Below are 26,417 nucleotides of genomic sequence, written 5' to 3'. Positions count from 1 at the left end.
TTGCTGCAGTGGAGGTCAAGGAGGTTATTTCCTGCTTTCTCCTCTAGGGTTTTGATGGTTTACTGTCAAAAAATGAAGGATTCTTGATCTTAGGGTCCTGAGTCTGAGGTCCATGTTGGGTATAGATATTACTTAAAAAAATAAAATCTTAAAAGAAAAAAGAACTAAAAAATGAAGAAATATATTTATCAATTGGAAGATTTAATATTGTTAAAGTCAACACAATCCCAATCAAAATCGCAGCAGGCTTTTCCATAGAGATTGACAAGTTCCTTTTAAAATTCATGGAGGGGCACCTGGGTGGCTCAGTCGGTTAAGCGTCCGACTTCGGCTCAGGTCATGATCTCACAGTTCGTGGGTTCGAGCCCCGCGTCGGGCTCTGTGCTGACAGCTCAGAGCCTTGACCCTGTTTCGGATGCTGTGTCTCCCTCTCTCTCTGACCCTCCCCTGCTCATGCTGTCTCTCTCTATCTCTCAGAAATAAAAAAAAAAAAAAAAAACATTAAAAAAAAAAAGTTTAAAATTCATATGGAAATGCAAAGGACCTAGAACAGCCTAAACAACTTTCAAGAAGTTTGAGGAATGGCATTGCCTGACTTCAACACTTATTATAAAGCTACAATGACCAAGGTAGTTTTGTGTTGTCATAAAAAGAGACAAACAAATCAATAGAACAGAATGAAAGTCCAGAAATAGAGCCATATATATAGAGAGAGACATTAATGACATTCATTGATTTTCAACAAATATGCAAAGGCAATTTAGAGCAAGGGTAGCCTCTTCAACAAATGGTGCTAGAAGGTTCGGGTATCCACATGCAAAAACAGTGATTTAGATCCTTACCTCACACCATACAAAAATTAACTCTAGAAGTAATACAGGAACTGTAAAACTTCTAAAAGAAAACATAGGAGAGAATCTGTTGACCTTGACTTAAAGATTTCTTTCATAGAAAAGCAAGATACAATCCATAAATGAAGAAAAATTTATAGGTTGGACTTCATCAAAATGGTGAACTGCTGCCCTTTAAAAGACATAGGAAGAGAATGAAAAGGCAAACACAGACTGGGAGAAAATATTTGTAAGTCATGCATCTGAAAATGGACTTATATCCAGAAAATTGTGTGTGTGTGTGTGTGTGTGTGTATTTTAAACTCTTAAGGCTTAATAATAAGAAAGTAAATTACCCAATTTTTTAAAAAAAGGAGGGGCACCTGGGTGGTTCAGTCAGTTGAACATCTGACTCTTGAGTTCTGCTTAGTTCGTGATCTCACACCACACATTGGTCTCTGTACTGACAATGTGGAACCTACTTGGGATTCTGTCTTTCTCTCTCAAGAAATAAATAAACTTAAAAAAAAAAAAAGCAAAAGTATGAACATATACTGCACCAATATACGGATGGTAGATAAGTGCATGAAAAGACAAATCATTGGCCATTAGGGAAGTGCCAAGTAAAGGCACAATGAGATACCACTGCACACTGATAGAACGCCTTACATTTTCAAACTGACCATACCAAGTACTGGTGAGGATATGGAGGGACTGGAGCTCTCATACGTTGCGTGGAAGGTGAAATGGCACCACCACATTGGAAATCTATGTGGGTGGCTTTTTAAAAAGTTAAACACATGTTGACTCTGCCATCCACTCCACTCTTACCCGTTGACCCGAGAGAAATGAAAGCATACACCCATACGAAGACTTGTACTCCAGAAGTCATAGCCACTCTCTTCAAAATGGCAAAAATTTAGAAATAACCTAAATGTCCTTCAACAGGGATGGATTTAAACTAGTACATTTGTACAAGGAAATCCAGGCAGTAGCATGGATGAATCTCAGAATAACTATGTTAAGTGAAAGAAGCCAAATGTTAGAGAATCCATTCTGTATGATTACATTTATAGAAGTTTCTAAAAAATACAAATCTATAGTAATGGAGCAAGTTGTTACCTTGGGACATGACTTAGAATGTGTTATGGAGTAAGGGGTGTGGAGAGGCAGGACGGATGGTTATAGAAGAACATGGAAATACTTTCGGGGCGATGGATATGCTCATTATCTTCACCCTGTTGGCAGTTTCATGTATGTATATTTCAAAAGTTATCAAATTGTACCCTTTTGTACGTGCAGTTTCTTGTAAGTCGATTATACCTTAATAACGCTATTTGTAAATAAAACCTACCCTTGAAATGCTTTGTTGCTTTTTTGTGCAATTTAGGTTGCCATTCCAACCCATGACACTTTGGGAAGCTGGCTTTGGAATTTTCACCAGAATTAAATTCATAGCCTTGTCCCCAGATCCCAACGCCATGTCCATTTCCTTATCTTTGAGACTAAATTCATGCTGTCGCGCTCCTCCCCCCTCCCCACCCCCAAAGCATGAAGTATTCTTGGAGCCATCATCCAGGACAGCTTGAGTTCTTTGCCTTCTATGTAGGAATGGTCTGAGTGCAAATTCCACTCCCACCTTATTCCACTGGGTATATTTAGCTGCTCTAGCTGCTGGGGCAGTAACTCTCATAAGTATTCATCCAAAGAGAAAGATCTTCCCTGATAGAAGAGAACAGTTTTTTAGCCAAGAAGATAATTTAATTTCAGAGAGTTCTCCAAGGCAGTCACTGCCGTTGTCCAAATGGAGATTGTTGAAGGGAAGGGCCCGGGTGGGAAGTCGGGGTGAGGCCCAGGTCCCAAGCTTGGGACATTTTACTTCCTTCCCATGCCTTTGGAAGTTTGGCCATGGCTAATGCTACCAGTTGGCGAAGCGGAAGAGTGAGCTCAGCTGGATTTTTGTTTCTTAAACTTGAGCCTCTTTGATACAAAATCAGCCCATAATATTTGCACTGTCACCAAGATAAAAGGGTAGTACTAACCCTCCTTCCTTTCCACATTTCCCTGTTAGGCTGAACTGCTCTGTTTAAATTATGTTCCCTCTCAGGCACATTTTAACCATGCTTCCCTCTAACAAAAAGATGGGGGTGGGCTGCACCTGGGTGGCTCAGTCAGTTAAGCGTCCGACTTCGGCGCAGGTCATGATCTCCTGGTTCACGAGTTCAAACCCTAAGTCGAGCTCTGTGCTGACAGCTCAAAGCCTGGAGCCTGCTTCAGATTCTGTCTCCTTCCCACTGCCCCTCCCCCACTCGTGCTGTGTCTCCATGTCTCTCTCTCTCTCTCTCTCAACAATGAATAAAATTGTTTTAAAAGTTTAAAAAAAAAAAAAGATGGGAAATGATATAACCACACAATCTGCCCCCAAAGTTATGTTTCTTCCCTCTCCCATCCGTGCAGGATTTGGGAAGTCAGGGAAAGAGCAGCCTAACCACTCTTCCATTTGTCTGTAACATTCGTGAACAAGAGAACACGCAAAACACATATCCAAGTGTCTAAGTTGAGATTTTAAAGAAATCCGTAGGGAAAAAAATTCAACGTCCAAAGGCAGTAAAAATGAAGCGAGAAAGTACTGTTACTTAAAGACTGAAAAATGGCATCACCAGAAAGAATGGGATTAGACTGTGAAAGAAACACTCTCCTCTTACTAGCTGCCAGCCCAAGTTCAAGGCGCTGCTTCCCAGCACTTACAGGTGCTTCAAGAAGCCACTGGGACAGGGATCCTGCCAGGAACGGAGAGCTCTGGGGATCAGGCAGGCCGGCTCCCACAGCAGGCAGGTTTCATACCCCGGTGATGACCAGGGGCCCGTCCCGTAAAACTGCAAACGCCCAAGTCCAGGGCAGCAGTGTCCTGGAGAAGAGTCACGGCAAAATTGCTAGCACGGTGGATGAACAATGGCAGCAGGAAAAAGGTCACATTTCCTCAGCGCTCGCTGCGTGCTAAATGCCCCACGTGCATTCATTCTTTTGTTTACTATTCGCAGCCTGTGGGGCGGCCATCAGCGGAAAGCCCGTCTCCAGCTCGATCTTGACCCGGAGAACAAGAACCACCAGAAGGACTGAGATGGGTTTTACAGCTCCAACCCCTGAGAAAACCCTGGCCTGGACATACAGTAATATTACTTTTTTTTTTTTTTTTTTTTTTTTTTTTGAGAGAGAGAGAGAGTTGCAGGCCCTTGAAAAGGCAACCTGGAACCCTCTGCCCCGGACACAGTAAAGCCCTGTGAGATGCAAGGCCCATCGGGCCTGGGCTATTCTAAAATCTGTTTCTCGGCGCACCTCCTCGATACAGAAGCGTGGACTCTGCCTTGTCTTCTCCAAACCAAAAGCCAACATAACCACGTGTAATTGACACATCCCCAGTGTGGGCGGTCAGCCAACACGCCTGAGGGCTTGCTTGCTTTCAGACCCTGCGCCAGGCACCAGACTTACAAGCAAGAAGCACTCCCTGGGCTTTCAGCGACTGGAGAAGACACAGAAATCGGCAAAGACGTGTGAGACCGTGGATGGGTAACGAGGCAGGAGGTCAGACAAGCTCTCTGAAGGTCCAGGCATCCTAGGGAGGGAAGGCCCTGCTCGGGGCGATGGCTGGTTCAGTCCGTTGGCAAGGGGCAGCGGGGTCAGGCACCGAAACAGCCTCTCAGTTCCAGAGAACGGCTAGCAGGGCTCTGACTCCAGAAGGGAAGGCCCACTCGTGGGGGCCTTCTGTGCTTGTGAAGCTTTTTCCCTAAGGGCAGGGGAAACCCGAAGAGCTTCAAGCAAGGAAAGGCTTAGGCGGGTTTTCACTTTAAAGTGACATCCTGGGAGCGCCTGGGTGGCTCAGCAGGTTAAGCATCCAACTTCGACTCAGTTCGCGATCTTACAACTCATGATCTCGCGGTTCATGAGTTCAAGCCCGGCGTCAGGCTCTGTGCTGACAGTTCAGCCCCTTCCCCACTCACGCTCTGTCTCTCTCTCTCTCTCAAAAATAAATGTTAAAAAACGTTTTCTAATTAAAATGACACTGTGTGTAGAGAATTCACACAAGAAAAATGAACTGATTGCCCCATGATTGACGATGGAAGGAATTGAGGTGGGTCTGAAGATGGGCAGAGCAACCTCTTCATTGTCGAGGGGTGGGGACAGAGACTTAAGGGCCGTTAAGTTAGGGGGTGTTTGTGGGCACGCGAGGCAGGACCCCCAGACGACTCCTCCGAGCTGAGGCGGGCACCAGGCCACTTGCAGATGCGTCTGGTCCATGCTCCCCCGGCACACACCCCCCCCCCCACAGGCCTTCCTGCCTCCCCTCTGGCTTCTCCCCAGGTGCGAGGAGGCACGCGGTAAACACTCTGAAATGCTTTTGAATAGCTCGGTGGATGGAATAATTGATTAATCACTCTGCTGAGTAAATTGCAGCTGAAAGTAAGTGCTTTTTTCCCCTCTTCCTGCCAGAGTGCCGTGGTGCAGGGGACACTGGGGGCCTGTTTCAGGTGATCGTGAGGAATTAAACATTTATGGGGTTCTCTGTGGCTGCAGAAGGGGGCTTGCCCTGGGCCTGGGGGCCTGCGGGCACTCAGGCAGGATTTACTCTCTGTATCGTCTGGAACGAGATAGACTTGCTCAGGGCAGCCTGGTGCTCCCGCCGTCCCCTAGTCAGAGTGCCTGGACTTGAACCCTCCGGGGCAGAGGTGGGCCTGGTCCGAGGATGGCTCTTGGCTGAGGCCAGTGAGGAAGTCTCTTAGACTGGTTTTCTGTTTGGCCACAGGTTAATCATGTAACCACTGAATTTTAGATCCTCTGATACTGTGACCCTCTGTTTTTCTTCTTGCTTTCTTTTTTTTTTTTTTTTTTACAGATGGGGGGAATGAGGCCCAGAGGTGGGCTAGCCCCAGGTCCCAAAGCTAGTTAGCAAGGGTTGGAAGCCTAGACCCCCGTTCAGCATCGCACAGACTTCTGGAAGCCCGAGAGACCAGCTTTCTGCATAGTGAGAGCCGCTCTGGGCAATCAGAGGAGCGAGGGAGGACCTGTTCGCACTTCATTCTGCGAATGTGGCAAAACCCACCGCTCTCCATGTTTGCAGAGAGGGGACGAAGCCCCGACTGAGGGACTCTGAGCATGGCTGTCTCTGGGTAGAACACCCCACTGGTCCCCGTCATTCCCGTTGGAACAGAGCGCCCCGTGGCTCTCATCCACTGCGCAGGTGATGGGCAGTCTGGACGACACCGGAAGCAAGAATACCTGAGGGACAAAGGAGACGTCTTCACATCCAGAAGTGGCTGGTGTCAGCCTCCCAGTGCTCTTCCATGGCCCTGTGCTTTTAGATCCAAGAAAGCCTGACATAACCAGCCCTGACCCTCAGCTCACGGGTGAGGAAACGGAGGCCTAAACGATAAGGGAGTGGCCTGGCCATGTCCACTTTGCCCACAGTGGCCGGCAAGGGCCAGCATCGCAGAGCCTTGGAGTCAGGAGAAACCTCAGACTGGCCTCTTCCCTTGAAGCAGGGGGCGCCCCGCGACGGCAGGGAACTAGCAGGCTGCGGTCCTCGGGAGCGCTGGCCGGGCGGGGACTGTCACAGCCAGGGCTCCAGGCGGTGTGTCCGGGTGCATCCCGTCAGGGGGAATCATGGTGTTCATGTCACTCTACACTAAGGCAAAATTTAAAAATGCAAAAACTAGGGGCACCTGGGTGGCTCAGTCGGTTGAGAGTCTGACTTCAGCTCAGGTCATGATCTCACAGCTCATGGGTTCAAGCCCCACATCAGGCTCTGCGCTGACAGCTCAGAGCCTGAAGCCTGTTTCTGATTCTGTGTCTCCCTCTCTCTCTGCCCCTCCTCCCCAACTAAATAAACTTAAAAAAAAATGTTTTTAATGCAAAAACTAATGCTCTCACCCCCACCCACACCCCTACACCAAGAAAACACCGTAAGATTTGCCCGGGCATTTATTCTCAACAGAATTTTTCTGTAGCTTCATAAAAACGACTTTTTGTAACCACCAGCCAATCAATAGATTATTGGGAAGAGCGTTTCCTAGCAGAGAAAACTGGTGGAGCCATAACACAACAAATGCAAAACTTCCTTCCTCGTACCTTTGCTCAGCAGGAAGGAGACTTAAGGCAAACATACTCGCACGGTGAGGCTCTCCTGACAAATGTACCTTCAGAGCAGCACTGAACAATTGGATGGAGAATCCAACAGGAAAGATTTTAGTATCCATGTCTCTGAGGAGGAAACTCGTTTTTCTAGAAGCCCTTCACTACAGTTTCCTTGGACAGAGACACCAGAGTTTCCAGCAAGCAACAGATGGGGAAGAGAATTTAATTGTACATTAGCCTCTGTTAGTAATTGATGACGTGGAAAATGTCACTGATAGTCTGTCTCTCCCTCTGTCTCTCTTTTCTTTAGTTTTCCTTTTATATTTTACTTTATTACTTTTTTTTTTTTTTTGTCTTTTGAGATAACGTGAGCAGGGGTTCCGAAACAATGGGGCTCGAACTCATGAACCGTGAGATCATGACCTGACCCAAAGTCAGAAGCTCAACCGACTAAGCCTCCCAGGTGCCCCCATTTTACATTTATTTTTTTTATTGAAGAATAGTTGGAGTAGTGAACACAATGTTACGTTAGTTGCAGGTGTGCAACATAGTGAATCCACAAAGGCTTAGGCCACGCTCTCCACACGTGTCCACACGTGCAGCCCCCATCTTGTACCACACGTCACGATTCCGCTACCACTGACAGTACTCCGTGTTGTACCTTCCATCCCCATGACTCATTCATTCCAAAACTGGAAGCCTGTACCTCCCACTCCCCATCACCCCTTTGGCCCACCCTTCCATGCTCTCCCTTCTAGCAACCACCAGTTTCTTCTCTGTATCTATGGGTCTATTTTTGCTTTTGTTTGTTTGTGCATCTGCTTTATTTTTTAGATTCCATGCATGAGTGAGATCCTGTGGTGTTTGTCTTTCTCTGACTTAATTTCACTTGCATAATATCCTCTGGGGTACTCGTGTTGTTGCAAATAACAAGATCTCATTCTTTTTTATGTCTCGGTAATATTTTATTGTCCGTCTTCTTCATCCATTCATCTATCGTTGGACATGTAGGTCGCTTCCATATCTTAGCTATTGTAAATAATGCTGCAATAAACATAGGGGTATGTGCATCTTCGTTAACTAGTATTTTTGTCTTCTTTGGGTAATACACTGCTTTCTACAGTGGCTGCTCCGATTTACATTTCCACCAGCAGTGGCCCTTTCCACCCCCTGGCCAGCACCTGTTCTTTCTTGCATTTTTTATCTTAGCCATTCTGACAGGTGTGAGGTGATTTGCATTTCTCTGATGATGAGGTATGTCTTCTTTTTATGTGTCTCTTGGCCATCCGGGTGTCTTTGGAACAATGTCTATTCTCTGACCGTTTTTTAATTGGATTATTTGTGGGGTTTTTGGTGCTGAGTTTTGTAAGTTCTTTATATATTTTGGATATTAAAACTTATTGGGGCTCTTGGGTGGTTCAGTCAGTTGAGCGTCTGACTTCAGCTCAGGTCACGATCCCGGTTCATGGGATTGAGCCCCGCGTTGGGCTCTGTGCTGACAGCTCGGAGCCTGGAGCCTGCTTCAGATTCTGTGTCTTCCTCTCTCTCTGCCCCTCTCCTGCTCACACTCTGTCTCTCTGTCTCTGTCTCTCTCAAAAATAAATAAACATTAAAAAAACTTATCAGGTATATTATTTGCAAATATCTTCCCACATTCAGTACACTGTCTTTTCATTTTGTTGATTTCCTTTGCTGTGCTGAAGTTTTTTTATTTCGGTGTAGTCGCAATAGTTTGTTTTCGCTTTTATTTTCCTTAGGAGACATATCCAGAAGAATGTGGCTGAGGCTGATTTCAAAGAGATTACTGCCTGTGTTTTCTCCTAGGAGTTTTATGCTTCCAGATCTCACATTTAGGTCTTTAATCCATTTTGAGTTGATTTTTGTGTGTGGTGTAAGAAAACGGTCCAATTCCAGTCTTTTGCATGTAGGTGTCTCGTTTTCCCAATACCATTTGTTGAAGAAACTGTCTTTTCCCCCAGTGTATATTTTTGTCTCCTGTCATGATATCCTCTTTATTTAAAAATGCCTCCTATAAACAAAATGCTTTCTTTAACATTTGACATGAATGAAGGTATCAGTAGTCACAGGTTTTTTGTTTTTGTTTTTTTTTTATATTTTTATTTATTTCTAGGAGAGGGAGAGAGTGAGACAGCGTGAGCACGGGAGGGAGGGTCAGAGAGAGAGGGAGTCACAGACTGAAACAGGCTCCAGGCTCTGAGCTGGCAGTCCGCACAGAGCCCCACGTGGGGCTCGAACCCACGAACCGCGAGATCATGACCTAAGCGAAAGTCGGACGCTCAACCGAGTAAGCCACCCAGGCGCCCCAGTAGTCACAGGTTTTATATCGGTGCCCGCAGAGTTTGCAGCCCCCACTCCTTCTTTCCGCTCCATAGTCTCCTGTTCCTCATCTGCGGGTTGTAAGACCAGAAGAAGGGATGTTCTGGGTAAAAATAAGGACATAAGGGACAGCAAATTGCAAGTATCAGAGGGAGTTTGAACGTCATCCTTCTCCTACAGGCAACCAGGAGTGTTTTGAGTAGGTGGCGAAGAGGGTGAAGCAGTATCTTGGGAAGGCGTCACCTACCGCAGGCTGTGGGATGATTAGGTGCGAGAAGACGCAACATCCGTGGCAGGAGGTGTGACCCAGAGCCCACGCGTGAGTGAAGGTGACTGAGCTTGTAATGAGGAGGACAGGTTTTGAAACCAAATACAGCCTCGGTCAAATCCAGGCGGGTCCCCTTGCTAATATCACGTGAGCTTGAATAGCTTACTTAGCCTAGTGCTTTGGCTTCCCCATTCATAAATACAGCTAAAAGCCCGAACCTCCCCGGGGCTCACGGCGAGAGCAGCAGGAAGCAGCTCAGAGCCCGGGTGGTCCCTGGAACGCCGCACACGCTCAGATAAGCCGAGCTCTTCGTTCCTGCTGGTCTGCCGTTTGTGAGATTAGAGGAGACCTTAGCACAGTCTCCTGATATCGCTAACAATAGTAAGCGTTCCTCAGGTGCGCCCACCTCCAGTCTACGTTTTCCTACCAGCTCCCGATCAGAGAGAGGCACGCGCAGGCTGGCCCGGCCCTGCTTACTGCTAACACGGCTTCCTCGGGGTAGGCATGGAACCTTCCAGTACCAATGGCTCAGTCCTCCAGCCCCTGCAGGTCTGTCCTGGAAGACAGGGAAACAGCAGGCCCAGCAGCCCCTGAAGAGCAGGGTCCCAAAGCTGGGCCCAGCCCCCGCCCCCCGCCCCCGAGGAGGGCCCGTGTGCCATCCGTGCTGGCGAGAAAACTCACCAGGGGCTCCTGGTTTCCAAACCTGGGGCAGAAGGATAAAAGTGTTGGTTTCACAGATATTCGGCGGGGGGTGGGGGGGGCAGGGAGGTCGCATGTCCATTCAGAGACAGGGACGTGGCCTTTTTGTGTGGAGTGATGTGCTGGCTCTCCCAGGTTGTCACTGGGGACGCTAGACGTCCAGAGCGATGGACCTGCAAACAGAAGCTGTGGGGGGCCGAGCACTTACACAGTGAGACCCGCCTGCGGGCGAGGCCCAGCCGCCCGGGAGCACTGCGTACCATCTGTGTCCTGTCCCAGGCCAGCCCGTAAAGGGGAACAGCAGAGGGTCAGTGATACAGACCAGAAACCAGGTTTACCCCCCCCCCCCTTCGTTTAAGCTCAGTAGTTAAGCTCTTTGAACTTTCAGGTTCCTCATCTGTGAAAGTGGTAATGAAATACCTAACTGTCCAAGTCACAGTGAGCTCTTTTCTTCCCAGTGTTTTATTTATGAGACACAGAGAGAGACAGAGCATGAGCAGGGGAGTGGTAGAGAGAGAGGGAGACACAGAATCTGAAGGGGGCTCCAGGCTCTGAGCTGTCAACATAGAGCCTGATGTGGGGCTCGAACTCACAAACCATAAGATCATGACCTGAGCTGAGATCAAGAGTTGAGTGCTCGGGGTGCCTGGGTGGCTTAGTCGGTTAAGTGTCCGACTTTCGCTTAGGTCATGATCCCACGGTTCGTGGGTTCGGCCCCGCGTTGGGCTCTGTGCTGACTGCCAGCTCGGAGCCTGGAGCCTGTTTCAGTCTGTGACTCCCTCTCTCTCTGACCCTCCCCTGCTCACGCTGTCTCTCTCTCTCTCCTAGAAATAAATAAAACATTAAAAAAAAAAAAAAAAGAGTTGAATGCTCAACCGACTGAGCCACCCAGGCTCCTCTCAAATAAGATTTTTAATCTCAAGTGCATGGGCTTCCGTGGAGTTCAGGTTAGAAGGCTGCGAGAGTGTATGAAGCCTCTAAAATTGTGTTCCAAACTCCACATTAGAAGGACGAGGTCCACAGTGTTCACCATAGTTTTAAAAGGCTTCCAGGGCGCCTGGGTGGCTTAGTCGGTTAAGCGTCCGACTTTCGCTTAGGTCATGATCCCACGGTTTCGTGGGTTCGGCCCCGCGTTGGGCTCTGTGCTGACTGCCAGCTCTGAGCCTGGAGCCTGTTTCAGTCTGTGACTCCCTCTCTCTCTGACCCTCCCCTGCTCACGCTGTCTCTCTCTCTCTCCTAGAAATAAATAAAACATTAAAAAAAAAAAAAAAAGAGTTGAATGCTCAACCGACTGAGCCACCCAGGCTCCTCTCAAATAAGATTTTTAATCTCAAGTGCATGGGCTTCCGTGGAGTTCAGGTTAGAAGGCTGCGAGAGTGTATGAAGCCTCTAAAATTGTGTTCCAAACTCCACATTAGAAGGACGAGGTCCACAGTGTTCACCATAGTTTTAAAAGGCTTCCAGGGCGCCTGGGTGGCTTAGTCGGTTAAGCGTCCGACTTTCGCTTAGGTCATGATCTCGCGGTTCGTGGGTTCGGCCCCGCGTGGGGCTCTGTGCTGACTGCCAGCTCGGAGCCTGGAGCCTGTTTCAGTCTGTGACTCCCTCTCTCTCTCTGATCCTCCCCTGCTCACCCTCTCTCTCTCTCTTAGGAATAAATAAAACATTTTTTAAAAAATTAAAAAAAAAAAAAGGCTTCCTGATGATCTCAAGAGGTTAAGAACCACCATTGCTTGTCTAAAAGCATAACCAGAAGTTTGCGGACAAACATCTCAGGTAGAGCAAGCGGTCTAGCAAGAAACGCAAACACGGGGAAGAAACAAAGTGGCTTCACGGACACGTGGCCCGCGCCAACCCCCAGAGTGCCACGCTCAGAAGGGTCTTGCGCTCGGTTTAAAGGTTGTCTGTCACTGCCGTCACCTCCTTAATGATGCTTTAGCAAGAGGCCTGCATGTTGAGTCTACACTGGGCCTGGAAAACTAGGGGCCCAGTCTAGACAAGAAGCATGGCAGTTCTCAGGGAACCCGCAGTTGGGGGCCGCACTGGCTGCTGGGGGGCGGTGTTGTGGGACGCGCTTAAAAGTAAAGAGGGGCCACACGGAGGATCCATATTCCAGCTAAGGAATTAGGAATCGCTGCCCCGGTGCCGACGCGACGGATTTAAAAGCAAGGCAGCCTGGCGCTTTACTGCTAAGATCGGTGGCTTCTAGAAAATGGACGGGGGTTAACAGCTGTAGACAGGCCGGGGGGCAGCTGCTAGCGGCCCAGGTGGGCAGTGGCAGGTGTGAAGAGCCTGGAAGGGGCGGGGCGCGGGGAGAGCCGGTCCGGACCCGGCCAAGGAGACCCGGTTTTGAAAGAAAGAGGATGAATCGGGCTTGCGACAACACTGGGGTGCGCCCGGGCGGGTTGGGGGGGCGCGGGAGGGAGACCTGGGATGGGGGGGCCCGGGGCGTGAGCACCGCGGGACCAGGGCCCGAACCCGGGCGCCGCAGGGAGGGGAAGGGGCTGGGGCGCAGCGTCGGCCTGAGGGGCTCCAGGGCCGCGGCGCAACGGCCTCACCGGTCAAGGCCGGAAGTGCGCCCCCAGGCCGAGCTGCTGGGGGCAGCTGCTGGTCGTAGGCAGGCAAGGCCTCGGTCCTCGGTCGTGCAGCCAGGCCCCCGGGAGAGGCGCGTGAGGCGGGTTCCTGTCTCTGAAGGGCGGCTGCGGGGGGCGGCCGTGCGGAGGGCACAGGTCCCGGGACACGTTGTTGGGGACTTGATCTGGGAGAAATTCAGGCAGGTTCCTGACATGAGATGACGGAAGCAGGGAGTAAGGGGTGACACCTGCAGAGGAGGGGGTGACCCTGTAGGGGGGGGTGACACCGCAGAGGAGGGGGTGACACCGCAGAGGAGGGGATGACACCGCAGAGGGGGGTGACACCTGCAGAGGGGGGGTGACACTGCAGGGGGGGTGACACCTGCAGAGGAGGGGTGACATGCAGAGGAGGGGGTGACACCGGTGAGGGGGGTGACACCGCAGAGGGGGGTGACACCGCAGAGGGGGGGTGACACCGCAGAGGGGGGGTGACACCGCAGAGGGGGGGTGACACCGCAGAGGGGGGGTGACACCGCAGAGGGGGGGTGACACCGCAGAGGGGGGGTGACACCGCAGAGGGGGGGTGACACCGCAGAGGAGGGGGTGACACCGCAGAGGGGGGTGACACCGCAGAGGAGGGTGACCCCTCAGAATAGGGGTGACACCGCAGAGGGGTGTGACACCGCAGAGGGGGGGTGACACCGCAGAGGGGGGTGACATGCAGAGGAGGGTGACCCCTCAGAATAGGGGTGACACTGCAGAGGAGGGGTGACACTGCAGAGGGGGCGTGACACTGCAGAGGAGGGGTGACACTACAGAGGAGGGGTGACATGCAGAGGAGGGGGTGACACCGCAGAGGGGGATGACACAGCAGAGGAGGGGACATATCGCAGCTCTGAGGCAGGAGGGGCCCTGGAGTGAAGAGGAGGAGACAAGCTGTTTCTTCTGAGGCTGGAATGGGGAAGGAAAATGCAGACAACTTGCGGGGGCAGAGGTGAGGGGAGATCCCGCGGCGTGGCTCCCTCCCTTGTCTCCGTAGTGGCAGCCTGGGCGCCTGCAGGGAAGAGGCGGCACACTAGGCTTTAGGGAAGAAGGCGCAGGAAGGCCTCAGCGGGACGAGAAAGGAGGTGCTGGTACTGAGAACTCAGCCAAGGTTGAAAATCACCCCGCGATTCGCTTCAGGAGCGCTCAACGGCCTTTTCGGAGCGTGTGTCCCCACTACTCGGCAAGTAGCCATGCAGGCGCAGAATGGTCACGGGAGCGGGTGTCCTGGGACCGCTCGTGTGCTTAAACCCAAGTAAAGGGACAGGGCGGCCGCGGGAAGCTAGGAAGACCCTGCAGCCAGAACGTGGCAAATCACACGGTTTTAGAGTCGGAAAGACCTTCAAGATGGGGTCGCAATGGCCTCCATAAACAGATTAAAAACAGAGTCTTTGCCTGGAAGGGGAGATGCCGCGGCCCGTCCACACTGCCGGTGAGCAAGCCGGGTCACACTATTTGTCTTGCCTTGGATTTGAACTCTCCTGGAAACTCGCAGCTGCCTTAGAACCCGTGGAGGCATTCAGGACGTCCTGCACTCTTCGGAATGATGACAAAGGCCTCTTTCTGGGAAACGGCGGGTCGAGTTTGCCCTGCCCTCGCCCCTCCCGCCCCGACAGCCCGGGAGCGGGAGCCACTGCTCATTTTGTGCCTTGATCAAAAAGCTTCTGGTCACACGAAATAGATGGCGTTTCAGGGTGGACTCCCCACGACCCAGGTGATTATTTCCTTACGAAGCGTCAGGCTCAGAGAGTCAGAACCACAGGAGGTGAGGAGACTTCCCATCTCTTACATTCTCTTTGCGGGAGGCTGGAAGCGAGGGCCGCACAAAGGCGTGGTCTCCTCCCGACCGAATCCGGAGGGGCTCTGGACGGGGTCCGGGATCCGGACGGACGGGATCTGGATCCTGCATCCTGGGGAAGGAGCCTCCCGGCAGGCACCCCGCAGACAGGAAGCCTGCACTCCTCTCCTAGGCCTGCGAAGCAGCACAGTATTTGTTCAGAGGTTCTTGGCCTCGGGCCTAAGGGCAGAGCTGCCAGCAGAGGCAGTTTTCCCAGAAGCCCTTGGAAGGAGCACAATCCAAGCTTGTGTCTAGAACAGTCAGGCAGCAACCCCTCCCTGGCCACCCAGACCCGGCTCATGGCTGGGGCGGCCTCAGCGGACTCGGGGAGGTGCTAGGCCTCCCTCTGAAAACGCAGATACTCTGGCCACAACCATCACTCACCCCTTCACCCGATCTTGCAGCAAGCAGGCATTCGGCACGTGTGCGTCTGGCCCGCGTGGGACCCTGGGGAACGGGGTCTGCAGAGAAGTGGTTAGAAACCTGGGCACTGAGTAGGCTCCTCTCCCTGTCTAAGCCCCTGGCCTGCTTGTTAGATTCTGTTGCTAAAACCTCAGGACAGGGGCGCCTCGGTGGCTCAGTTGGTTAAGCAATAGACTTTCGCGGACTTCAGGTCATGGTCTGATGGTTCGTGAGTTCGAGCCCCGCATCGGGCTCTGTGCTGACAGCTTGGAGCCTGGAGCTGCTTCAGATTCTGTGTGTGTGTATGTGTGTGTCTCCCTTCCCCTCCCCACTCACTCTTTGTGTCTCAAAAAAATGAATAAGCACTTAAAAAAAATTTTGTAAGCCTCACAACAGTTCTGAGTCAGTGCTTATTGTACAAAATCCCTCTCCCAATTCCTTTGTGTGCACTGGCCTCTTGCAGCCCATGACGTCTTCCAAGACCAGTGTCTCCTCTGCTTGGAACGTATCGTTCATTCATTCTTTCAGACAGTGTGTAGGGTCATAGACCATTGTAGCTCTGTCAGATGGGAGGTTGACCGAGAGTAAAATTCTGAGATCAAAGAGGATTTCTTCATCCCCTTGGTGATGTCATTGCATTATCTCCTCACGGGCCAGGGTGCCTGATAGCCGTCGGTCCAATTCCCTTCCCTTTGTAGGCGATCTGCTCGCTTTTCTTTGGTAGCTTTCAGAGTTTTGCTTTAATCTGAATTACGACATGTCTAGAGTTTTTTCTTTGTTTTAATTCTTCCTTAGACTGACCGGAAGCTTCAGTAGCAGAAGGTATGTTCCGGGACTTTCTCTGGTCCTTAGGTCTCTAATTTCCCCTCCACATTCCCTCCTGGCAACCCTGTTAAGGGAACAGTAGAACTTCCGTGTCTTTCCTCTGTGACTCTTAATTTCCGTGAACTGGAGTCCCCTTCTGCTCTTCTCTTAGGCTGCAGTGTGAGAGAATGCTTCAGCAAAGCCTCCTAGGTCTGGAATTCCCTCTTTAGCCCTGCACAATCTTGTATTTAGTTTGCCTACTGACTTTTTCATATTAAACTTGCATTTTTTTTTTTACTTCAGAGATTTTTAAAAATTGGTTCTGTTTTTAATAACATTTCTTTTTACTTTTAGTGTTTCTTTATTTTTGAGACAGAGGGAGAGCAAGCAGGGGAGGAGCAGAGAGAGAGAGGAGGGCAGAGGATCTGAAGTGGGCTCTGTGCTATCAGCAGGGAGCCCATCGCGGGGCTCGAACTCACGGACCCTGAGATCACGACCAGAGCCTAAATCAGACGCTTACTTGACTGAGCCCCCAAGGCGCCCCTTTAATAACAGTTTTATAAATAACTTACTGTTTTTGTTTATTGGATGTGAGTCCACCCTTTCCCATACTGACAATGTTAAATGTACTTGTTCTAAAGTCCCCTTCCTACTGTGTTAACTGTGTTTCCCCGGCTCACAGTCTTTTATTTGTGTACTGTTTCTCTTTCACGGTGTCGCTGTTCTTCAGGGGTTTTGTGATGGGGGGGAGGTGCCCTCTTGGGCTGCAGCATCCCCGCCCCCCACACCTGTGCCAGTGGGCACTCCTGCTTTGTAGCGGTCATCATAGTTTTCTGTCACACAACACTCCCTTCTCTCCAGGAGTGACTAATGACTGCCTACATACTTGATGATTTTTATCTTTTCCATCATTTCTGTGTATTGAAGCAAAAAGGAGAGATTTCAGTGTGTGTGCACCCCACCTTTTTGAAACAAAGTCCATCAGAGAGTTGAGGGTTTTTTTTCATCATAGGATTTCAAGCCAAGGAGGGTGTCATCAGCTGTGTGTTCTTAGAAAAGCATCCATCTGATACTGGTGACAGACTCGAGATAGTCACCAAGTCCTAAAATGGGAAGTTGTGGCAGTCGCCTGGGTAAAAAATGATAGTGGCCTGAATAAAGGCTGTGCCTGCGGGACTGGAGAGAAGGGAACAGACCAAACGCCGTACAAATAACTGAAATGGGAGCCAGGTTGAGAAGGCAGCGGGGAGGGGGATGGTGTGACACATGTCAGGTTTCAGACTCGGCCAGGAAGACGGATGGTGGTGCCATTCTCCGAGAAAAATCGGAGGGAAAACAGTGTTGAGAGCGACCTGCCGGGGTTGAGTTTGCGGTGCCTACGGGATGCCCAGTTGGGAAGAAGGGCCCGAGGCAGGGAATTGAGGAACCACTGGTACACAGATAATAATCGAAGTCCTCAATATGGAGTCAGCCAACCAGGGAGAATGGGCAGTGACAGGTCACAGGGGACAAACTCAGGTCACACACCACCACTCGGGGCGGGGGGAGGGATTCAAGGAAGAGAAGGCAGAAAGGCTCGGCTCGAAGACCAGAATGTGACACTGACGAGTTCAAGGAAGGAGGGGGTTCAGGAGGGAGTGACCAGCATGTCAGCGATGCAGACAGGGCACGTGTGAGAAGGACCGAAAAGCAGCATGGCCTTGGGCACCTCAAGCCATCGTCACCCTTCACAGGGGCAGCGGTGGGGCATGTTGGGGAGTAAAACCAACTTTCAGTGGGTCAAGGAGGAAATGGAGGTGAGACCAGAGAAAACAAAGGAAAGACCTCTTCCTTTCCAGAAAGCATCTGGATATGAAGAGAAAAGAGAGACGGGGCTGGAAGGCCAGAGGGAGAAGACGGGGCCCCGGGGGGCGGGGGGGGCTGGAGCATGTTTCTAGGCTTCTGGGAAGGTGGGGTGAAGATCTAAGAGATGCGAGGAATAATGGAGCAGGGCACCCAGGACGTTGTGGGGATGCGGCTATGGGCGAAGGTCTAGGAATTAGCCTTGCCTCCGGAGAGGGAGGGAGGGCTCTTCATCCAAGGTGAAATCAGGAAAGCGAATGCGGATGAGTCAGGATGGGGGGGGGGGGGAGGGACTGCATGGCAGCCACACCCCCTCGCGCCCCTGTGAGGAGAGGCAGGCCCTCCTTGCTTCCCAGCATCTCTCCCAACCACTTCTCGCGCTCCTTCAAAACCCCCAGCTCGTCCCAAGCTGCTGCTTTCCTCCTGTGGGATGAGCCACCCCTGCACCCAGCCAAGGTCGCCTCCCCCACGCCTGTTTCCCAGCCCTGCAGTCACTTCCTGTGGGATCGCCACTCATTGCCAGGGCACTGAAGCAGCGCAGATGCGCATGGCCATCAGGTCCAACCTGAGCCCTGACTGTCCCCTTTACTCCAGACTCGGACGTCAGCGGCCTCTCAGGGTCTCCAGATGGATGTCTCATGAGTAAGTTCAAGCCAGGGTTCCTGATTTCCGGCTCCCTCACAGCCCGTTCTTCCCCCAGCTGCCCGTGACCCCTCGCCTTCCGTCTTCCCAGCGTTCAGTCGGTCCACAAATCCTATTCATGCAACCTGAGGATGTGTTCCTAACGGATCTCTTCTCCATCCCTTCTGACGTGTCCCTGGGCCAAGCCCCCGTCTCTTGCGTAGATGATTAGAGCAGCACCCTAACTCCTCTGTGCTTCCTCTCTGTCCTTTCTACAACCCACCGGCCACACGGCAGTAACGCATCTTTCAAAGTATTAATCAGGGGTGCCTGGGTGGCGCAGTCAGTTGAGAATCCAGCTCTTGATTTTGGTTCAGGTCACGATCTCATGGTTTGTGGGTTTGAGCCCCGCCTGGGCTCTGTGCTGGCGGTATAGAGCCTGCTCGGGGTTCTCTCTCTTTGCCTCTCTCTCTCTCTCTCAAAATAAATTTACATAAATAAATAAAACCTATCTGTAAAAAAAAAAGTATGACTCAAAATCTGTCACAACCCCATTTAAAATATTCCAGGGGCTTCTTCCAGCCCCACTTGGAATAAAATTTGGACTTCATACCTTGGGTTACACGATCTGGCCCCTGCCTCTTTTTCCCAGACCTAATTCTTGCTACTTTGCCCTCAGCCCTCCGCCTAGAATGCTCTCCCCCTGAACTGTGAGGAAGTGGACCTTTCGTGCAGTCAGAGCTCAGGTTAAACGTTCCCTCCTCCGGGAGGCCTTCTAAGAGGACCCAATGTGAGACGGCCGCCCCTTACTCTCCTTGATTACTTGTCACTGTCAACTTCTTCACTTGTGTGTGTCTGCCTGTTGTTGTCTGGCAAGAGCATCCAACAAGAATAGAAGCTTCTTAAGATCAAAAACCTCGACCTAACGCGCGGCTCTAGCCACAGCATCTGGAACTGAATCTAGGACGTAGTAGGTACTTCCTAAATATTTGCTGAATGAAGACAAGGTCAGCTGTCTCGAGTGAGTTTGGGGAAAGGGGTAGAAAAGGAAAGAAACACGAGAAGGATTTGGGTAGCATTTGAAGGGGAACTAGGAGGGAGGTGAGTAAAGGAAAATTAAAAGGTTGTGAATCCCTCCAGTAGCACTGAGGAACTGAAGTTGGGCCCTCAACTTGGCAATGACACCCACCCACCCTGCTGTGTGATTTTTCTTTCACAGGGCTCGGGGTCCTGGAATAAGAGTGAAGAAAACAGATGGTTCCTAATTTCTTCATTTACAAAATGCGAGTCTGAAAGTAGATAACCTCCAAGGTCCCTCCAGCTTAAAAGAAAATCTGTGACAATTCCAGTATACTCAGGAAGCTGGGTTTTTTAAAAAAATGTCTTTTGTTAAATGAATAATCAATGGTTCCCTATGTATTGCCTTGAAGTTTTGAGTTTTACACAGTTTTCTTGATAGGGTATCCATTTATGCTTATGGGCACACACGCGCACACACACACCCGGCTCTACTGATGTATAATTGACAACTAAAAATTATATAAATTTAAGATGTATATACAACATGACGATTTCATGTGTACGCTGTGAAATAGTCATCACAGTGAAGCTAATTAGCAGGTTTCAAGTCTGCAGTGCCATGTTGCAAACTAGTCACGTGGTCGTACGTGGACATGCTTTTTACATGGCTTCTCAGGCATTCTAAGTGTGGGTGAGCTTCCTTGTGTTTTCACTTTGACTTAGCATGGATACACCTCAGTTCTCCCTGTCATCTAAATTCCTGAAGGGCATAGTCTGCGTTTGAACTCTTTGCATCCCCCTTCCCCCAAAGATCACAGGAACTAAGCCTCTCTGACGATTGATACTCAGGGAAGAGAGGCTGATTATGCCAGGATCCATTAGTAGAAGACGTGGTGAGAGGGGCAGGGACCCAAGGGGATGCTGGGTTATACAAATGGAGGGTGTCTCAAACCAGAAGCTCTGGCACAAAAGCAGCTTAAGGTTGCAGATTAAGAGACAGTGTTTAATGGAGGTGCTGGACGGCTGCCTGGACTGTGCTCCGGATGCAGAAGGAACAAGTGCTCAGAACACCAGACAAATGTGTGTTATGCAGCTAAACAGAACTTTTCTATTTCCCAGCGTCACTGTATATGTATGCACGCATCACACAAAGTGCGTCAAATACATACACTCTCATATCTTTCATGGATTCATTCGCTAAATGTTTATTAAACGTCTATAATACATTAAGACACCTTGGCCAAGGTGAAGGAGAATACAAAAGAATGAAGTACAGATCCTGCTTTCAAAAAGCAAAAGCCCGGGGCGCCTGGGGGGCTCAGTCGGTTAAGCGTCTAACTTCAGCTCAGGTCATGCTCTCTCAGTTTGTGGGTTCGACCCCGTGTCGGGCTCTGTGCTGGCAGCTCAGAGCCTGGAGCTGCTTCCGATTCTTTGTTTCCCCTTCTCTCTGACCCTCCCCTGCTCTTGCTCTGTCTCCCTCTGTTTCTCAATAGTAAATAAATGTTAAAAAATTTTTAATAAAAAAACCGAAAAGCAAAAGCGAACAGGAGGAAGAGAGATGTACGCCAACGGGCAGCGGGAAGTGAGGCACTTGGGAAATTTGAACAGAGAGTCCACCTTCGGTCAGGAAGGGACACCAGGAATGACTTCATGGCAGAGAGTGTCTGTGCTGAGCCCCGAAGGTGGCACGATGGAGAGTTGGGATGAAAAACCTGCATAGAAAAGGGCTTGGACTTTTCCCAAGTGTCCGCGTAGAGCGTAAAACGGGAAGGAGTGGTGAACAATTTTTAATTTCACTTTAACATCAGAACTTTTTCGGCAAATGGATATTGAGCTGGCTGTGCCCCCGAAGCGTTTCTGCGGTGGATGGAAGTGGAGGCCTAGACTGGCCTTTGTGCAAGTCTCACAAATCCCCAACGTAAGCGTCTCATCTCATCATAGTGTTATTTAAAAATACGAAACATGAACATAAACTTGGATGATCATGTGGCTACACTAAAATTGCAAATAATTCACAAACACAATCACAAAGCATGTAAGTCAGATTAACAGCTTTAATTGAGTGTCATAGCTGATGTTGTTTTGCTGAAACAAAATCACTGTTCACGTGAGAACATGGTACAGCTCGCCGGGGCCTGGCGCATCCTGGCCGCTGCCGTGAGAAGTTCTCCCGCTGCCACTCTCTTCCAACTGCTCAGTATCTTTATTTGAACAGGGCGAGGCACAGGGTCCCTTGACGTTAGCCTTCGTTTACTGTGAATGAGTCATTCCTAGATTCAGTCCACCTTTGTGTTTTAATTAGCCTGAAAATTTCCAAGTCTCCTCTGTGCCTCCATCAGTCGGGATCTCTGTAGGAGGTAGAGCTCACACTCAACCTAGGTAATCTGAGGAGGATTTGTTTCAAGGAGGCTATTTAAAGGTGTGGGCGGGGTGCATGGGTACATGGGGGGGGGTTGGGTAAAGGGATTTCAATCCGGGGACGGGGACAGGTGACCAGAACAGAAGGAGGGAGTCAAGTAGAGAAGTCGCCCTGAGAGGAGATGTGGCCTTTGGTCTCAGGGCACAGATGCCCAGGGACAAGCTTGAGGGGAGAGAGCTAGCAGTTACCCACCGCTGTCTTTTTCCTCTTCTGCCACGGCTCCCCATTGGCTGAACCAAACCAGACACTCAAGAGACTTAAGGGAGCTTCTTGATACAGTCCTGTGCAGGTCAAGTTCCGCAGGACAAGGCGCAGGCGATGGGAGCTAGGGAGGGAGAAGGGCGACTGGAAGATACCTGATACCATGACACGGATGTTGGCCCGAATATTGTGTAATGACACTCAATTTTAGACGAGATCGGGCGCGTTCAGTGTGGTATGGCTGTAGACGTGACACTCAATTTTAAAGCGACCATCAGACGATTTAGGAAATATCAGAGGCGGAGCACTTGGGTGGCTCAGTCAGATAAGCAGCCGACTCTTGCTTTTGGCTCAGGTGATGATCTCACAGTTGAGTTCCAGCCCCACGTCAGGCTCTGTACTGAGCATGGAGCCTCCCTCTGTCCCTCCCCTGCTTGCGCACATGTGCTTTCTTTCTCAAGAAAGAAAGGGAAAGAGGGGCGCCTGGGTGGTTCAGTCGGTTAAGCGCCTGACTTCAGCTCAGGTCATGATCTCACAGTCCATTAGTTCGAGCCCCGCATCAGGCTCCGTGCTGACAGCTCAGATCCCAGAGCCTGTTTCGGATTCTGTGTGTGTCTCTTTCTCTGCCCCTCCCCCTCTCGTACTCTGTCTCTGTCTCAAAAATAAAATAAAACATTTTTTAAAAAGGGAAAGAGAGAGAGGAGAGAAGGAAGGGAGGAAGGAGGAAAAAGAGTGTTGAATTGGTTTTCAAAACAAAAATTGTAAAATTTTCACAGAGCTTTTTCAGACTCCCAAGAACATGCCCATATTCCTGTAGGAGCTCAAAGACCTTCCTCAAAGAGCCCAAAGACCACATGCATCAAAGCTCCAAGTTTGATCTTTGTAACTTATAAGATTCTTGGAGTGTCCGAGAATGTAAGTTCGGTGGGAATAAGGAATAATGTCTGCGTTATTCCTCCTCATATATTCACTATGTTTCACTACCTTTCAGGCAAAGTCCAAGTTCCTCTAATTTTCTCAAAGCCCTGTAGGATCTGACCACTGCTTACCCTTCTTCTTTCATTCCCCCCAAAAGGCTAACTCTTTTCCTTCAAATACACCCCTTCCTCTACCTGAACACTTCCCTGCCTCCACTCCCACCCTGGCCAACCCAACTCTTCACGCCATGGACCTCCTCACACTCTAGGTCTTGGCTTAAATGTCATCTCTTCATGAAGGCCTGCCTCAGCCACCCTTTCCCTATGGTCCCCCATTGTTTGTCTCTTTCGCTGCTCCCCATTCACTTCCTGGGTGCCCCAAGAATACACGAGGTAGAGAATGAGAGGGATAATAGATGGCGCCCAGGACTAGACATTGTGGGGGAAGAGGATGGAGAACACACAACATTAAATAGGAGAATATATATAGTTTAAAACACACGGTAAGTTTTGCAGGTCAAAGAAGGAAGAAGGAGAAATCCTCGCAGGCTGAGTATTCGGGGAGACTTCAAGGGATATTGGGACTGGAATCTGAAACGCAGTCAGATTTTAATGGAAGGGCAAAGGGGGAGGGGACACCCTAGGGTTGAGGACACGGTGGACACATGGGGAGGTTAGACTGGGCGGGGCCTGTGTTGAGAAGGAGGTGATGAAGGGGGCTGGTTGGGAGGATTTGTTGGAGAAAAGTGAGAGAATCGGGTCTGACCAGTAGGTGGTTGAAAGACTTGAGATTTCCATGTCGGTGTTAATATATTAGAGATCGAAACATAGATGGGATGAATTAGGTGTCCTTCATTCACAAATTTCCTACTTCATAAGCAGCCATGCCCTTGGTAATGCAAGGACAAGTGGGAGGGGTAGATACAGGCACGGGCTCCTTCAGTCATTCAGTACATTTATTAAGCACCTACTGCTTGCTAGGCAGTCCCAGACCCTGCTGCCCAAGATGAACTTACACCTTGTTGGGAGACACAGAGAATACTCTAACAAAGAAGTGAGACAATAACAGGGAGTGTTAAGTGCCTGTCAGAAAAGTCCAACAGGGTGATGGATAGAGTAAGTGGGCTGAGCAGTCACAGAGGACTTCATGGAGGAGATGGCATGCCTGCCTGATTCAGGAGGAGGTGCATTTCAGGCTAAGAGAGAATAGCTAAGACAAGGCTGCCTTTGCAGGGATCGGAAGTCTGTCTTGATGCCCCTCTTCTCCTGCATCTTGACCCACGAGCTTGCTTGAATCTCTGTGTGTCAACCTCATGGTTCAATCGCATCCTGTGGTTCCAGGCTAGTTTCTTTGATTTTCTCTGCCACCCTTGGCTGCTCTGCTCTTCTGCTGCCTTAAGCTCTGTCGGCCACCCTCCTCCTTCCACACCTGCCTTCACGCTGGCCAGCCTTGTTCTTGTCTCGGGGTTCCGTTTGCTAGTCACGCACCCTACCACAGGGTCCTGCCACAGTGAGACAAATACGTGTAGGGTGCACAACATCGATTTGGTCCATTTTGGTTTTGTTTTGTTTTGTTTTGTTTTTTAATGTTTTATTTATTTCTAGGAGAGAGAGAGAGAGACAGTGTGAGCAGGGGAGGGTCAGAGAGAGAGGGAGTCACAGACTGAAACAGGCTCCAGGCTCCGAGCTGGCAGTCAGCACAGAGCCCGACGCGGGGCTCGAACCCACGAACCGCGAGATCATGACCTAAGCGAAAGTCGGACGCTTGACCGACTAAGCCACCCAGGCGCCCCTGATTTGGTCCATTTTGAATGATGCTGTCAGGCTGTGATTCATCCCTTACTGCCGTTCACCAGTGATTGCTTGATCTTCCATAATCACCCATCTGCGCGCAAGACTTCCCACCCCTCCTCCTTTGTAATCACGGGAAGTCTCTCCTGCCCACACACTGCTCTAAGGGCAGACCCTCTCTGACTGAACTAGAAGCAGATCCTTTGTTTTCTAAGTTGCCCTTCAAATGTGTACTTTATGGGTGGAGAAAACACAAAAAGAAAGCCTGAACCAGGGCAATGTCAGAGGCGAGGTGTCCAAGGACATTGGAGGTAGAATTGGCAGGCTCCGTCGTTGGGGTGGAGGCTGGCGTTGTTGGGGGAGTGAGGCCGAGGTTTTGGTTTGAGGGGCTCTGTGGATGGGTGATGATGGCCCCCGAGGAACAAGCAAGGGAAGCGGGACCGCACCAGATGGTTGGGGGCACAGTGGAGGGACCCGAGCCCCAGGTCCCTTTCTGCTCACGCAAGTCCAAGCAAGAGAACCTTTCACGTAATCTGCCAAGAAGACTGTGTAGTCCATGGACTTGACTTTCCTGCTCTAGGATATGCAGATGGTATTGACAGTCACCTGAGACTCGTAAAAAGATCAGATCCCTTTGACGAATGCCATTCAGTTACCATATTTGGGTTTAAAACACCCTTCTCCCCTCTCCGCCCCCCCCCCCCAAATGTTAATGCCCCAGGGCGGAAAGAGGAAGCTGCCTGGGCAAGGAGGAGAGTTCTGAGTTGCCATTTCTCCCACTGCAGGGTGTGGAGCGCTGGGGAGGAGCCAGGCAGCTGTGTGGACCCCCGAGCCCCGCAGGAAATGGGTTTCCTCCAGCCAGAGAGGAAGAGCACTTCCCCCAGCACACCTCGGCTCACACCCGTGCGTGTCCTGTTGCCTCAAGCTGTCTACGTTTCAAGGCACCGACAATGCACATGACGCACCCTGACCCTCACGGATGTCGCTAAGAGCCACTTGCCTCCTTAAGCTGCAGAGAGTTTAGGGGACATCAGATAAAGGAAGACAACATCCCATTACAAGGTGGACTTTGCCTGGAGACCCCCAGTGCCCATGAAAGGAGCTGTCCAAGGGGCGGCAGGGACAGAAGCTTCCAGGTAGGTGTCTGAATCCCTTTGGAAACGTTGGCTGAGACAAACTGAACATGCCCTCGAGAGGTTTCATACTCGGGTGTGAAACCCTCGTGGACACGTTTAAGGAAAATGAAAACCTAATTCTACCTGTGATTCCCTCGCCAGCCCCTCTCCCCTTTACAAGGAAATTACTGTGTTCTGATGGGATTTTTGTTTTAATGGTGAGACAAAACTGCAGTCCTCATTTTCCAGGGACCCCTGTGGACCTTGAAACGAGGTGTCTCAGGGGACGGTAGAGTCCCAATGGGTTCTTCATGTTGGAATTTTCTGCTTACTTCTGCCGACCCATTTTTAATTAAAAATAACTTTTTTTTTGCCTATTACTTCCTTCTATGATTAGATTTTTATGTGTTCAACTTAGAAAGAAGCGTAAATTCAAGAGACACCAAGAGAATGAAAATCGCCATTACTTAAGAGATAATCGTTATTTACAGCGTGGGGTGTATTTTTACTCTCACTCCTCACTGCAGAGATAAACACTTGTTCGATCTACCGAAAAGGAGAAAATAGTGGTTT

The 26,417-nt window shown here is 50.2% G+C and overlaps 1 protein-coding gene and 1 long non-coding RNA gene across 2 annotated transcripts; one reads left to right on the top strand and one right to left on the bottom strand.

The window, feature by feature from the left end:
• The first annotated feature begins 952 nt into the window (after positions 1-952).
• Positions 953-26,417, top strand: LOC120230924. Its single transcript, XR_005528216.1, has 3 exons — positions 953-1,080; positions 9,477-9,615; positions 25,515-26,417. It is a non-coding gene; the product is annotated as an uncharacterized LOC120230924 (long non-coding RNA).
• On the bottom strand, positions 9,261-15,338 carry LOC120230923. Its single transcript, XM_039230730.1, has 4 exons — positions 14,665-15,338; positions 10,246-10,436; positions 9,971-10,120; positions 9,261-9,367 (listed from the first exon to the last, which is right to left on the bottom strand). Exons 1-4 carry the CDS (start codon positions 15,011-15,013, stop codon positions 9,299-9,301), a joined length of 759 nt encoding a protein of 252 aa, XP_039086661.1. The 5' UTR covers positions 15,014-15,338; the 3' UTR covers positions 9,261-9,298.

The sequence above is a fragment of the Hyaena hyaena genome, unplaced genomic scaffold (assembly GCF_003009895.1).
Source record: "Hyaena hyaena isolate Hyena2069 unplaced genomic scaffold, ASM300989v1 scaffold_50, whole genome shotgun sequence".
Classification (NCBI taxonomy): Eukaryota; Metazoa; Chordata; class Mammalia; order Carnivora; family Hyaenidae; genus Hyaena; species Hyaena hyaena.
This window is presented reverse-complemented; position numbering and strand designations above follow the sequence as displayed.

What these genes read in the sequence shown, in the direction of transcription:
- LOC120230923 (XM_039230730.1), bottom strand. Translation starts at nt 15,013, where the DNA reads ATGAGCCGGGTCTGGGTGGCCAGGGAGGGGTTGCTGCCTGACTGTTCT. An exon ending in CAGCCTCCCGCAAAGAGAAT is followed by an intron (nt 10,437 to 14,664) that starts GTAAGAGATGGG and finishes TTCTGTTTGCAG; the next exon opens with GTCCATCGCTCTGGACGTCT. An exon ending in TAGGAAAACGTAGACTGGAG is followed by an intron (nt 9,368 to 9,970) that starts GTGGGCGCACCT and finishes TACAACCCGCAG; the next exon opens with ATGAGGAACAGGAGACTATG.